This window comes from Gossypium hirsutum, chromosome A08, assembly GCF_007990345.1.
Source record: "Gossypium hirsutum isolate 1008001.06 chromosome A08, Gossypium_hirsutum_v2.1, whole genome shotgun sequence".
Lineage (NCBI taxonomy): Eukaryota > Viridiplantae > Streptophyta > Magnoliopsida > Malvales > Malvaceae > Gossypium > Gossypium hirsutum.
The window spans coordinates 184,630-198,800 of record NC_053431.1 but is presented as its reverse complement, the minus strand read 5'-3'; the positions used below and the strand labels follow the sequence as shown (position 1 = coordinate 198,800).

The 14,171-nt window shown below is 37.7% G+C and overlaps 1 protein-coding gene and 1 pseudogene across 1 annotated transcript; both read left to right on the top strand.

Moving 5' to 3' along the window:
* Nucleotides 1–6,184: 6,184 nt before the first annotated feature.
* LOC121203342 (subtilisin-like protease SBT4.4) lies at nucleotides 6,185–10,266 on the top strand (annotated as a pseudogene).
* Nucleotides 10,267–10,628: 362 nt separating this feature from the next.
* LOC107938414 (subtilisin-like protease SBT4.3) lies at nucleotides 10,629–13,749 on the top strand. Its single transcript, XM_041075477.1, has 10 exons — nucleotides 10,629–10,780; nucleotides 10,861–10,952; nucleotides 11,051–11,142; nucleotides 11,239–11,482; nucleotides 11,564–12,050; nucleotides 12,132–12,226; nucleotides 12,304–12,519; nucleotides 12,603–12,714; nucleotides 12,798–13,011; nucleotides 13,082–13,749. Exons 1-10 carry the CDS (start codon nucleotides 10,685–10,687, stop codon nucleotides 13,630–13,632), a joined length of 2,199 nt encoding a protein of 732 aa, XP_040931411.1. The 5' UTR covers nucleotides 10,629–10,684; the 3' UTR covers nucleotides 13,633–13,749.
* Nucleotides 13,750–14,171: the final 422 nt, after the last annotated feature.

The following is a 14,171-nucleotide window of genomic DNA, read 5'->3' as shown; positions in this document are numbered from 1 at the left end:
CCTTCGTGAAAGTTTTATTAGTCCATTAATCATTATTCCAATGCAACATGCTTGCAAAAGATCATAACGATTGATAAAATAGAATTGATTTGAGAGCATAGCTCAAAATGGATAAACTATCAAGGATAGCAAGAATAAAAGGGGAATTAATTGAGAACACGTATCTTGAAAAAGAATGAAGTATTCCAAGAGAAAAAAAAGTATGAGGACAAGATGCCCCAGATATCGTAGCTTGAACTTCTCTGTACCAACTCTTTGAAAGACCATTCTGTGTTTGACATGTGTTTAGGAGACTTACAAGACTTTGTCGATGCCCCAAGATGCTACCTACCCTTTCCTGTTGAATCAGGTATAGCAAGATCATTACATGCCCCGATTTGATCAAAATTTGAGATGCTCTGATCGCCTCATGCCCCAATTTGATCCAAAATTTGAGTCGCCCTTTTTTGGGTTTTCAACTCAAGCCCCTCTGGTCTCAAGGCGCCCTTTGTGGGTTTTCACCTTGGCCTCTCCTTTTTTCACTCATTTTCTTTTCTTCTTTTCATTAATTTTCCTTTTTTTTAAGTGAAGTATTTGTTCCTTGAATCAAAATTCTCAAGATTAGGCAAGTTCTTGCCATCTATCTTGGTCATACCGACACTCTCCCAGATAAAGCCTTCCACATAAGGTCCTTCTGGCTTGGCATCCACTTTCTTCTGAAGTCCCTTTTGTATGGGAAGGATCTTCTTTGATATCGGGTCCCCCTTGTGGAATTCTCTTGAGCACCTTGTTTTGGTGAACTCATACCATTTGCTTTTGGTACATTTGACCATGATAAATATTTTGAACATTCCTCTCCAACCAGGATTGGATCCAAAAACTCAAAGAGAATGAAATCTCGACCTCAATAGGTGAAACCGCGATAAGCCCAAAAAGAGGGCGTTGCCCTGAGAGAGTTTTTTTTTTGGCGATATGGTGTTAATCTTGAACAGACTGCAAACTTCTTATATTTTGCTCTTGTTCAAATTTAGTGCATTGTCAAATATGATTCTTTTCGACTTTTCAAGCTGACGTGATTTTTCAAAAAAATTGTTGTCGACTTCGTGACATTGGCATATGAAACAGCTTCTTCCCGTGAAGATAAACTGATGACCGCCAGACCTTTTTTTGGCGAGATCGACCTAACAACCTTCATGCCCCACATGGACTCCATTGATTTTTCGTAAGGTGGAATCTGTTTTCACCTTGTTCTACCCTCCTCAATAAGTACGGAGATAGGCCACAATCTATGTCATCTTCGAAGTCATGAGATTCCTCTAAACACATGTCTCACTCAAAAGGAGATTCTGAGTCTGTAGCAGTGTCATTCATGTCGTTGATATTCAGGGACCTGTTGTTGGTGCAAAAGAATATACAAAGAATGTATGAATTTAAGAATAATTATTTGTACAGTATAATTATGAATGAATGAATGATTTTAAAAATAATTATTCATAAAGAATGAAAGAATATTAGCTCAAAAATGATCGCAAAGATGCATTTCATTAAAATAACGACGTTCAGACATGAGCCTATTTCACAAAAAATTCATATTGCTTCAGGCTAAAAGCAACAAGTTTGTTCTGAATATTACTCTAAGTAGGCTCTAAATACTACAGAGACTTCTTTTACAGTCTGATTTATTTAGAACACTTCCAAGTTTATGAGGGCAGACATCTAACAAAGTTCCCTCTTCAGTTGTGTCTTCATGCATGTCATTGATGTGAACACTTCCCAATATCTCTTCATACATCGTATTCACCTTATTGTCAATCATGATTGGGTAGCAGATTTTCTGCAGTAGATGAGTCACCCAACTTGACAATACCCATGTTGATGAGTTTTTCAACTAGTTTCTTGAAGGTGATGCAATTCTCTATTGAGTGCCCCGTAATTCCTGCGTGGTAGTCACAGTGTGTGTTCGCATTATACCACTTTGGATATGGAGGTTGTGGGGGTTTTGAGTAGGAAGGGGAAACAACATGCGCATCGAATAAATTTTGATACAACTCTTCATATGACATTGGAATTGGTGTGAACTGAAGGTTCTCAGTACCTGGTTTCACTCCAGGTTCTTGTCTCAATGAGCCTTGTTGGTTAGCGACCATTTTTCTTGGCTGATTCACCGTAATTGGTTTTGAATAACCCTTGCTATATGTACTCGTGTTGTTCACCTCATTGTCTTTGTGCTTTGGGGTTGATCTCTTGATGCCTTCTTCCGCACCTATCTTCCCACTTCTTATTGCATTTTCAATCATTTCACCAGACATCACTACATCTGAGAAGCTCACGGTAGCACTTCCTAACATGTGGTTAATGAACGGTGCTTTCAGAGTGTTGATGAAAAGCATCGTGGTTTCTTTCTTTAAAAGAGGCGGCTGGACCTGTGTCGCGACCTCTCTCCATCTTTGGGCATATTGCCTAAAGCTCTCACTTTGCTTCTTTTCCATGTTCTGCAATGTGATTCTATCGGGTGTCATATCTGTCACATGACTGTATTGCTTCATAAAAGCTTGCGCCAAGTCTTTCCATGAATGGATGTTGACGCGGCTTAACTGGTTGTACCACTTAGCTGCAGACCCGATCAGACTGTCCTGGAAGCAGTGGATCAACAGTTGATCATTGTTGATGTATCCTGTCATTCTTCGACAGAACATAGTTATATGAGCTTCAGGACAACTAGTCCCGTTGTACTTTTCAAACTCCGGCATTTTGAATTTGGGAGGGAGTACTAGGTCAGGTACCAAACTCAAGTCCTTGGCGTCGACTCCACAATGGTAGTCGGTGTTCTCCATGGCTCTAAATTTCTCCTCTAGCCATCTACATCGGTCCTCAAGTTGTTTTGATAAGTCCGTTTTCCCTTTCTCCATCTCTGCCATGTTATCGAGATCAGGAAACACGGGGTTGGTAGGATTATCACCGGGATTAGAACCCGAGCCTATTGGAAAGTTCATCGATGCTGGGGCACCGACCTGGTATTGGGATCTAATGGTAACAGGTGCCCTCTGCGGGTACACCTCTGGTTGCGCTTGGATGTTAGTTGGGGTGAAACCTGGAGGATAGGCAAGGTCATCGTGATCATCCCCAGCATCAACTAAAGGGCCTTTTCCTTTGTCATTCCTTCCAGTCAATAACTGCTTTACTTGGTTCATCACAGTGTTCTGGGATTCTAACATGTCTTGCTGGATTTTTTCCAGTCGTTCGTGCATCTGATCTTGCATCTCTCGTTGCAACTGTTCCAATCTTTCCAACCTTTGATCCATTGCTTTCGTTTGGCGACGAGTACCGTAGTGATATTCGATTAGATTTTTGGTGGTTTCCAGGGTAACTGAAATAATTTTACCTAGTTAGGGTCACTTCGTGAAAGTCTAATGCATATGATGCAATGTAATGCAAATGCATGAAATGAATGCCAAAAGAAACGTTGATTCTTGGTTCAATTCTATTAGAACAACTGGAATAGAAAACAAATCTATTTACATAAATCAGATATATATACGGCTTTGCCGTCATAGGCGGGGACATTCGATCCTCTTCTTCATTCGAGCGTTAAGATAAATCTCCCGAACTCTTCAAAAGGGACATCCATTCTATCTCTTTTTTCTTCATCTGGGCCGCAACTCGTTACTCACTCATCCTTGTGATGCTCGTTGGCTTCTCTTTAAAAAGTTTAGCGGTTCTCGAATAATCTTTGTCATCTTGAGTCTTCAGGCAACGAGGCAAAGTCGTATAGTCCTCTACTGAACTATCATCCTTCTTTTGTTATATCTTCTCGGACCGTATTAGGACAACCGTATCGTCATCCACTTTATCAAGAAACCCATTTTCTTATGACAAGCTCTCTATTTAGCAATTGAACGTGAATCAACACCTCTTTTTATGATGAAAATGCAATGCAATCATGACAAAAAGAAAACATGTTAGTACAAAGCAAAAGCAAGCAAGAATAAATAGAACTCCTATTTGGGTGAATACTAGGGGTTCGAAGTGGTTCTAGAGCTCCTAAGGTTCACTACATGAGGTTTGGTTCTAAAGTAAGGGTACCTGAACCAGCAGATTCCTCGATCCACACCCATTGTAGGCTCATGCAGACCGAGTTCGGTTCAGGGGGATACATTTCTCTATGGCCATGCGGAGATGAAAATCTCACGAAGACATAGGTACGGATGTATCCCGGAAGTGATTCACTATCCCATGCGGAGGTGAAAACCTCACGAAGGCGTAGTTTCTCACTCCCACTTAAAAGGGTATGACCAGCGGTCATGCAATGCAATGTGCAGAGGTATAAAATAAAATACAGAACACGATAAAAAAAATAACTCAAAACAGAAGAGATGCAATGAGAGGATCGTAAATTTAAATCGAATTTTCCACTTTCAACAAAAAGACAAGAAATAATCAACACATGGCTTGACTCTCTTATTGTCCCCAGTGGAGTCGCCAAGCTGTTGACACCATTTTTTTGATGAAAACGGGGTCGACTTGGATTTAAAAAAGAATGAAAACGGGAGTCGCCACCAATCCTTTTTTGACGAGGTGTGATCGGGTCACCTCAAAAAGTGGTTGTTTTTAATAAATGATTTAATTTTATTAAAACAACGATTTTGGTCTACGAAATTCAGAAAAATGAGTTCGGGAGCCGGTTACGCACGAGGAAGGATTAGCACCCTCGATACGCCCAAAATTGGTACCTAGTTGATTAATTAGTGTCTTAGTGTCGAAAATTGAAAATTTGAAGAGTTTTAAAAAATACGATCCTTAAAAGAAAATCTGATATCGTGAATTGAAACATAAGATTCTCTTGTTCCGAAGGAATATCACATCCAGCACGTTAGGACACGATACTCTAAACCATCGAAACCAAGATCACCTTATAGTTTAATGAAACCATACCTTGAAGCTTTAAGAGGATATTTGGCTATTTAGTCAAACGAGAAATCGAAACCCAGCACGTTAGGGCATGATTCCCGAATTGTCAAACGCCGAATATTGCCTTCGTTTTAAATGATTTTTAGAAGGTATGCGTGAAATTTTGAAGGGATATTTGATTATTTTAAGCAAACGAGAAATTGTAACCCAACACGTTAGGGCACGATTCCGCGAATTGCCAAATATCGCACATCGCCTTCGTTTTAAAGAATTTTTAAATGATTGATTATAAAAATAGCTTAAAACATATTAGTTTGACTTGAAATATGATATAAGATAATATATAAAGTAAATTTATGAAATCCTTATATACAGATAAACATTGGGTATAATTATTGATAAAAAGAATGAAATTAATATTGTATAAAAAAGAAGTAAACATATACGTTATATAAATAACAAAATATATACATATAAAAAACATAAGGATAATATAAGATACAATAAATGATTTGAAAATATTATTCACATAAATAATTTTGAAAGAGAATATATATACATAGAAAAATATTTACATAAAGTTATATGAAAATAATAACATGTACCATAGCAAAAATAATTTAATATGTGCCCTATACATGTGAAAAATGTAAGAAGTAATTATATGTCAAAATATCATCTAATTAAAATATGAATTATAGGATTAACCTAATTTTATCATAAATTATATACATAATAATTTTTTTTTAAAAAAACACAATTAATTACAAACTTATTAAAATCTATATGTATAAGAATATTAAAACTTTACTAATGGATGCAAATTAAATATAAATACAAAATATATGTTTAATAATAATTTAAATAATATACTAAATGCCAAGAAATAATAATTCCCGGTAAGGTATTACACATATTAAATGCATTTAAAAATTAACCAATCGTAGAATTACAAGGCCAAATTCAACTTACAGTAAAAATAAGGAAGATAATTTGCAAATAAAGCAATTACAAAATGAATTAATGCTCAATGCACATAAATGTAGGAGGACTGAATTTGTAAATATCTCGCATCCACAATGCATTAATGAACCGCGGATCAAAATGAAATGATGCACAAATTAGCAGGCCAAATTTTAAAATACAAGGTAAGCCAATTGGGCACAAATTGAAGACTCGCGCAAGAGGGGGATCTAACGTGCAAATCTGCCATTTAACAAAATGGTGCAAATCCATTTCACTTTTTTGGGCCAATGCGCAGACCTTTACTGCTATAAACAGTGCCGCTTAGCTTTGTGAAGGATTTTAAACCCCCTTTTCTTCAAACATAACCTAATTTCAACCATTTTTTAGAAGTAGTAGCAGCCATTAACCCCCAAATGATAGGGTTTCATTTGGCTAGCAGACGACGAGCCAATATTGGACTAATGGCCGACGATGTGCGGTCAACAACCCAACCTTTGCCTGTGAAGATTGCAATCATGGAGATCTGGTAAACCAATCCATCTCATTTCCCTTTTTTTTTTAAAAAAAACTTTAAATTGTGCTTTGCTTCTTTGAAAATAAAACAAAAAAACAAAGAAGAAAAAAGTTGAGAAGAACATTCGACCCTCACCCAAACCTCTTCATTTCAGAGATTATTGGGTTTTCCTTGGTGTCGATCCATAAATTAAAAGAAATCTAGCAAACCAAAAATAGATCCGAAAAGAAAGAGGGAAAAAAAAAAAACTAGAGATCACCTTTATACTGGATTTTTTTGTTTATGTATGTATGCAGAAACGTATATTGTGCCCAGGGAGCGTTTTTTTTCATTCATCCTTGATTTTGGCTTTTTAAAGCCGATCTATAAACATTCCTTTCTCTCATTTTTTTTGCTTCTGTTTTGTTTATTCTTTGCCCCATTCCTCGCATGCTTCCTTTTGCCGTTGTTTCTGTCTCTGTTGCAGGTGGTGGGCACGGTGGAGCAAGTGGGAGTGTCAGACGCGTGGGGCGTGGTGGACGAGGGGGCCACGCATGGAAGCTTGCGACGGCTAGCTTGGGGAGGCAAACTAGGGTTTGCTGAAAATCTTTTAAACAAATGGGCTGTTAGGGTTTTAAAATTTGGGCTCAGGTAGTTTTAGGATCGGGCTAGGTTGGTTTAGGGTATTGGGCTAGGTTGGTTTAGGGTATTGGGCTAGGTTAGTTGGGTTTTGGGTTTAGCCCAAAATTGGCCTGTACACACTATAAAATACCACTTATGTTGTCTTTTATACTTGCTCTCCAGAAAAGAAAAAAAAAATGGCAATGTCTAGTTTCTTACTGGTTGTTGACATTACTGTGATTCTCATGCTTTGTATAAGCCACTGCCATGGTGCTGTAGAGGATGACAGGAAAGTAAGTATTGTCTTCTTTTTATATCTTTGAAATGAATTTCTGATTATTTAAATTGTAATAATGTGGTCATGCAGGTTTACATTGCATACTTGGGAGCTGCTCCTGAAAGAGAGGACATTGCTTCATCTCAACATTCCGCTATGCTTCAATCACTTTCTACACTCAGATAGGACCTGTAATCGGCAATGATCGAGATTGGTTCCCTTTTAGTACGTGGGGTCACTCCGTTTGTAGATGACTAACCGGTTTTGGACCATTTTTTTTTTTTTAATTCTCAGCAGCTCTGTGGAAAATTACTTAATCAAAAGTTATAAAAGGAGCTTCAATGGATTTGCTGCTAAGTTAACTGATGAAGAGGCAAAGAAACTTGCAAGTAAGTGGTAGAAGAAGAGCTGTCTTTTTTTTTCTCTAAAACTCAATGGTATTTTCTTAATGATATGATTTCACCATTTCTTTGTTATGTAGGCTTTAAAGAAGTTGTTTCGGTTTTTCCAAGTAAAGTTTATCACCTTCAAACGACAAGATCATGGGATTTCTTGGGGCTCAATCAAACTGTTAAACGCAATGCTACCGCCGAGAGTAACGTCATTGTTGGTGTCCTTGATACTGGAATATGGCCCGAATCAGATAGCTTCAGTGATGAAGGATTTGGTCCACGACCAAAAAAGTGGAAGGGAGCTTGTAAGGGTGGCCAAAACTTCACTTGTAACAAGTAAATTTGCAATCGGACGACTATTATTCAAATCCCTGATTCAGTATTTGTTGTTTAGTAATGATATTTTAGTACTTATCTTACAGTAAGCTTATTGGAGCTCGAGCTCACCACTCAGATTCCGCTAGGGACATGGAGGGTCACGGAACTCATACGGCATCCACAGCAGCCGGAAAAAATGTAGTGAATGCTAGTTTCTATGGACTTGCTGAAGGCATTGCAAGAGGAGGGGTTCCATCAGCAAGGATTGCTGCATATAAAGTATGCAGTGGTATATTGTGTCTTTCAGAAGACATCTTGGCAGGTTTTGATGATGCCATTGCCGATGGAGTTGATCTTATATCAGTTTCGTTAGCATTAGAAATTCCAGTTGACCTTTACCAGGACCCTGTAGCCATTGGTGCTTTCCATGCAGCCGAGAAAGGTGTACTTGTTTTGCAATCTGCAGGCAATAGTGGTACAACAGGGTTTCAATCAGTGTCGAGTGCAGCACCGTGGATACTTAGCGTTGCTGCAAGCACAACCGATCACCTTTTTGTTGACAAGGTCGTTCTTGGGAATGGGTGGAAGACATTAACTGTAAGAAATATAGTATTTTCTACTTCTGTTGCTCCGACTCTCATAGTTATTTATTTATTTATTAGATACTAATGGTTTCCTCTTTGCAAGCAGGGGTTTTCAGTTAATTCTTTTAGTCTCAATAGAACAAAGATTCCATTGGTTTATGGGCTGCAAGTAACATCCTCTTGCGATGAGGCCCATGCTCGGTTAGTTCCATTGGCAAGTTGCATTTTGATTGATTTAAAAAGATTTAGACAAGTAATACGTTTGATACATTGTTGGTCTTTTTTTCAGGGCGTGTTACAGCTATTGCCTGAATAAAACTTTGGTAAAGAACAAGATCGTTCTATGCGATGTGATGAACGGTGTAAATGCAGCTTACGATGCTGGTGCATTAGGATTAATTACGAAATATCAAGTAGAGAATCTTTCGTTTGTTGTTCCATTGTCCGCTATAACTTTAAGCTCCGAGGACTATGACTTGGTCATATCCTACCACAATTCCACCAAGTATGTACATATCGATGATTCGGATCATTATTTCGTTGGTTTGTATATGTTAGGCTAAATAAAACTGAGGCTTTGCTCATTGTGTCACAGAGAACCTAAAGCAGAAATATTAAGAAGTGAAACAATTAAAGATAAATTTGCTCCTATAGTTGCTTCATTCTCTTCTAGGAGTCCGAATGCATTTGTACCAGACATTCTAAAGGCACGAATCGGTCTGATAACTTCGGTTTTATCGTTGTTTTGCTTGTTTTTTGTATACTAAATAGTTCCGTAAATGTTTTGCAGCCTGATATAAGTGCACCTGGAGTGGAATATTGGCTGCATATTCACCGGCTGCTTCACCATCGACAACTACAACAGATCCAAGGCGAGTTAAATACAACATAATATCAGGAACCTCAATGTCTTGTCCTCATGTTGCTGGTGTAGCTGCATACGTTAAGACATTTCACCCTCATTGGTCTCCCTCGGCCATTAAATCTGCTCTTATGACTACTGGTAATCATTCATTGCCATTATTGTAACCTATGTCACATTTTCGATCTTACATTAGTTTTCTGTTGCCTAGCTTTTCCAATGGATGCACCAAGGAATCAAGGAGCTGAATTTGCTTATGGATCAGGACATATCAACCCTGTAAAAGCCATTGACCCTGGACTTGTATAGGACACCGTAGAAGGTGACAACATAAGATTCCTATGCAGTATTGGATATGATGAAGGTTCCATCAAAATAATAGCAGGAAACAACACCTCTTGTCCTAAGAACTCTACTAAAATGTTGCCAAGAGATTTCAATTATCCTACACTCACTGCTTTAGTTCCAGCAGGCAAGCCATTCAAAGTCACTTTCCATAGAACAGTAACAAATGTTGGTGTAGCAAGATCTACTTACAATGCAACAATAGCTACCCTGTCAGAACTCGAAATCAAAGTGGTTCCTCAAGTCTTGTCTTTCAAGTCTCTAACAGAGAAGAAGTCTTACAATGTTACTGTTTCAGGAAAAGCTTTGGATAAACGATCAATGGTGTCTGCAACATTGATATGGTCAGATGATACTCATGGTGTTAGAAATCCAATTGTTATTCACACATATGAAGGTGTCTCTAGGGCTGTTTGAGTCACATGATTGAACCTGCTGCAACTGTTATTATTTGTTTTCAGTTGATGTTATATGTATGTTCAGTCAATTTCTTTCAATCTTATTAATAAATATTATATAAATCTTTCTGTGAACAAACTTTCCCAATACATGATTTTTGCAACACCCGAGATTTTCAGGGGAGTAAATCAGAAGAAAAATGTGGTTAAAACCCAATTTAATGAAGTTATAAATTGATTCCTTAGTCATTAAAGTTATGAACATAATCAGTTCAGCTGCAAAAATATACAATAAATACAGCAGAAAGAATGGTGTTATCAGATAGTGAACAATATATCTTGAACTGGTCATATATCACAATCATATATGGTATGAGTAAAAATTGACAGATCAGTTCCTTGGTTGTAGTGGCTATACAAAGACAAAAAAATTTAAATACTCCAGTTAATTGGATATAAGATTCAATTCTTCCAGTTCACTATAAAATACAAGTTATGATTTCTGTTTTATGCATACTATCAAACAAATTGAAAAAAAAAAATGACAAAATCAAGTTTCTTGGTGTTTCTCGACATTTTTGTGAATCTCATAGTTTGTATAAGCCTTTACTCTGGTGCTGTACAGGAAGATAGAAAGGCAAGTATTTTTCAGTGACAGATTGTTAACAATGTTATCTGGAGCTGGTTCATGAATTGTAATAATGTGTGATGATGCAGGTTTACATTGCATACTTGGGATCACTTCCTGATGGAGACTACATTGCTTCATCTCACCATTGCAATATGCTTCAAGCACTTTCTAAACACAGGTAGGAAGCCATTCTTTTAGAGGATGTCCTTTGATGCCTAAGCCAAAGTGTGGGTCCATCAGTATGATGATCGATCCTTTTTTTTTTCTTCTCTGCAGCTCTGTGGAAAATTACTTAATCCGAAGTTACAAAAGGAGCTTCAATGGATTTGCAGCTAAGCTAACTAATGAAGAGGCAAAGAAACTTTCAAGTAAGTGGTAGAAGAAGAGCTGTCTGTTTTTTTTTTTTTTTTTAGCTCAATGGCATTTCCTTAATGATATGTTTTCACCAATGCCGTTATATGCAGGCTTTAAAGGAGTGGTTTCGGTTTTTCCAAGTAAAGTTTACCACCTGCATACAACAAGATCATGGGATTTCTTGGGACTCAATCAAACTGTTAAACGTAATGCCACAGAGAGCAATGTCATTGTTGCTGTCTTTGATACCGGAATCTGGCCTGAGTCAGACAGCTTCAGCGACGAAGGCTTCGGTCCACCACCCCAAAAGTGGAAGGGAGCTTGTAAGGGTGGCCAAAACTTCACTTGTAACAAGTAAAAATATTCCACTATTTCCGATCTCAGACCGCTATTCATATCCCTGATCCTCATAATGACTTGGTGCTTATCTTTCAGTAAGCTTATCGGAGCTCGAGTTTACATCACGGATTCTGCCAGCGATACAGAGGGTCATGGATCGCATACAGCATCCACAGCAGCCGGGAACAACGTAGTGAATGCTAGTTTCTATGGATTTGCTGAAGGAACTGCAAGAGGAGGGGTTCCATCAGCAAGGATTGCCGCATATAAAGTATGCAATGGTATATGTACTTCAGAAGACATCTTGGCAGCTTTTGATGATGCCATTGCTGATGGAGTTGATCTTATAACAGCTTCATTAGGATCATTCTTTGTGTTTGAATTCTACAGTGACGCTGTAGCCATTGGTGCTTTCCATGCTGCCGAGAAAGGTGTACTTGTTGTACAATCTGCAGGAAATAGTGGTCTAGCAGGGTTTCAATCGGTGGCAAGTGTAGCACCATGGATACTTAGCGTTGCCGCAAGCACAATGGATCGCCATTTTGTCAACAAGGTTGTTCTTGGGAATGGGAAGACACTAACTGTAAGAACTATATCGCTCTTGAATTGCTCTGACTCTCGTAGTTTATATACTTGATAGTAATGGATTCCTCTTTGCAAACAGGGGCTTTCAATAAACACTTTTAGTCTTAATAGAGCAATGGTTCCAGTGGTTTATGGGCTGCAAGCATCATCCGATTGTGATGAGTTCAGTGCTCGGTTAGTTCCATTGACAAGCTGCATTTTGATTGATTCAGATATAGCCGCATGTGTGATTCATTGTTGGTCCTTTTCAGGTTGTGTTTCCCTAATTGCCTGAATAAAACTTTGGTAAAGAACAAGATCATTCTATGCGATGACATGCAGGGTGTACACGAAGCTTACAATGCTGGTGCATTGGGATTAATTACGAAATATGGATACGACGATGTTTCATTTGTTGTCCCAATGCCTGCTATAACTTTAAGCTCCAAGGACTATGATTCGGTCACATCCTACCTGAATTCCACCAAGTATGTACATATCGATGGTTTGGGTCATTATTTTGTCATATGTTAGGTAAAATAAAACTAATGCTTTGCTCGTTGTGTCACAGACAACCTAAAGCAGAAATATTAAGAAGTGAGACAATTACAGATAAATCTGCTCCTATAGTTGCTTCATTCTCTTCAAAGGGTCCTAATTTCATTGTACCAGACATTCTAAAGGCATGCATTTCTCCCAGAACTCGGATTTTATCGTTATTTTGCTTTTTTAAGGTAAACTAAATAGTTCTTTAAATGCATTGCAGCCCGATATAAGTGCACCAGGAGTGGATATATTGGCTGCATATTCACCGGTAGCTTCACCATCGATAACTACAACCGATCCAAGGCGAGTTAAATACAACATAATATCAGGAACCTCAATGTCTTGTCCTCATGTTGCTGGTGTAGCTGCATACGTTAAGACTTTTCACCCGCATTGGTCTCCCTCAGCCATTAAATCTGCTCTTATGACTACTGGTAATCATTCATTGCTATTATTGTAACATATGTCACATTTTCGATCTTACATTTTTTTTCTTTTGCCTAGCTTTTCCGATGGATGCACCGAGGAATCAAGGAGCTGAATTTGCTTATGGATCAGGACATATCAACCCTGTAAAAGCCATTGATCCTGGACTTGTATACGATAACATAAAAGGTGACAACATAAGATTCTTATGCAGTATCGGATATGATGAAGGTTCCATCAAAAATATAGCAGGAAACAACACGTCTTGTCCTAAAAACAGCACTAAAGTGCTGCCAAGAGATTTCAATTATCCTACACTCACTGCTTTAGTACCAGCAGGCAAGCCATTCACTGTTAATTTCCATAGAACAGTAACAAATGTTGGTATAGCAAGATCTACTTACAATGCGACAATCACTACCCTGTCGGAACCCGAAATCAAAGTGGTTCCTCAAGTCTTGTCTTTCAAGTCTCTAACAGAACAGAAGTCTTACAATGTTATTGTTTCTGGCAAAGCTTTGGGTGAGACATCAATGGTGTCTGGAACATTGATATGGTCAGATGGTACTCATAATGTTAGAAGTTCCATCGTTATTCACACATATGAAGGTGTCCGTGGGGCTGTTTGAGTCACACGATTGAGTCTGCATTTTGTTTTTATTTGTTCAGTCAATTTTTTGCAATCTATTAATAAAATATTACATTTTTCTATGAACAAACTTTCCCAATACATGATTTTTGCAACACCCCAGATTTTTAAGTGGAGTAAATCAGAAGAAAAATGAAGTTATAAATTGATTCCTTTATCTTTTAAGTTACAAACATATAATCAGTTCAACTGCAAAAATATACAACATATACAGCAGAGGGAATGGTGTTTTTAGATAGTGAACAATATATCTTGAAATTGTCATAAATCACAATCATATATGGTATGAGTAAAATTTCCAGATATGTTCCAATTCACTGTAAATACCAGTTATAATTTCTATTTTATGCATACTATCAAACAAATAGAAAAAAAAATGACAAAATCAAGTTTCTTGGTGTTTCTTGACTTTTTTTATTATTATCACAGTTTGTATAAGCCTTCGCTCTGGTGCTGTACATGAAGATCGAAAGACAAGTATTTTTAACAATGTTTATATGGAACTGGTTCATGAATTAT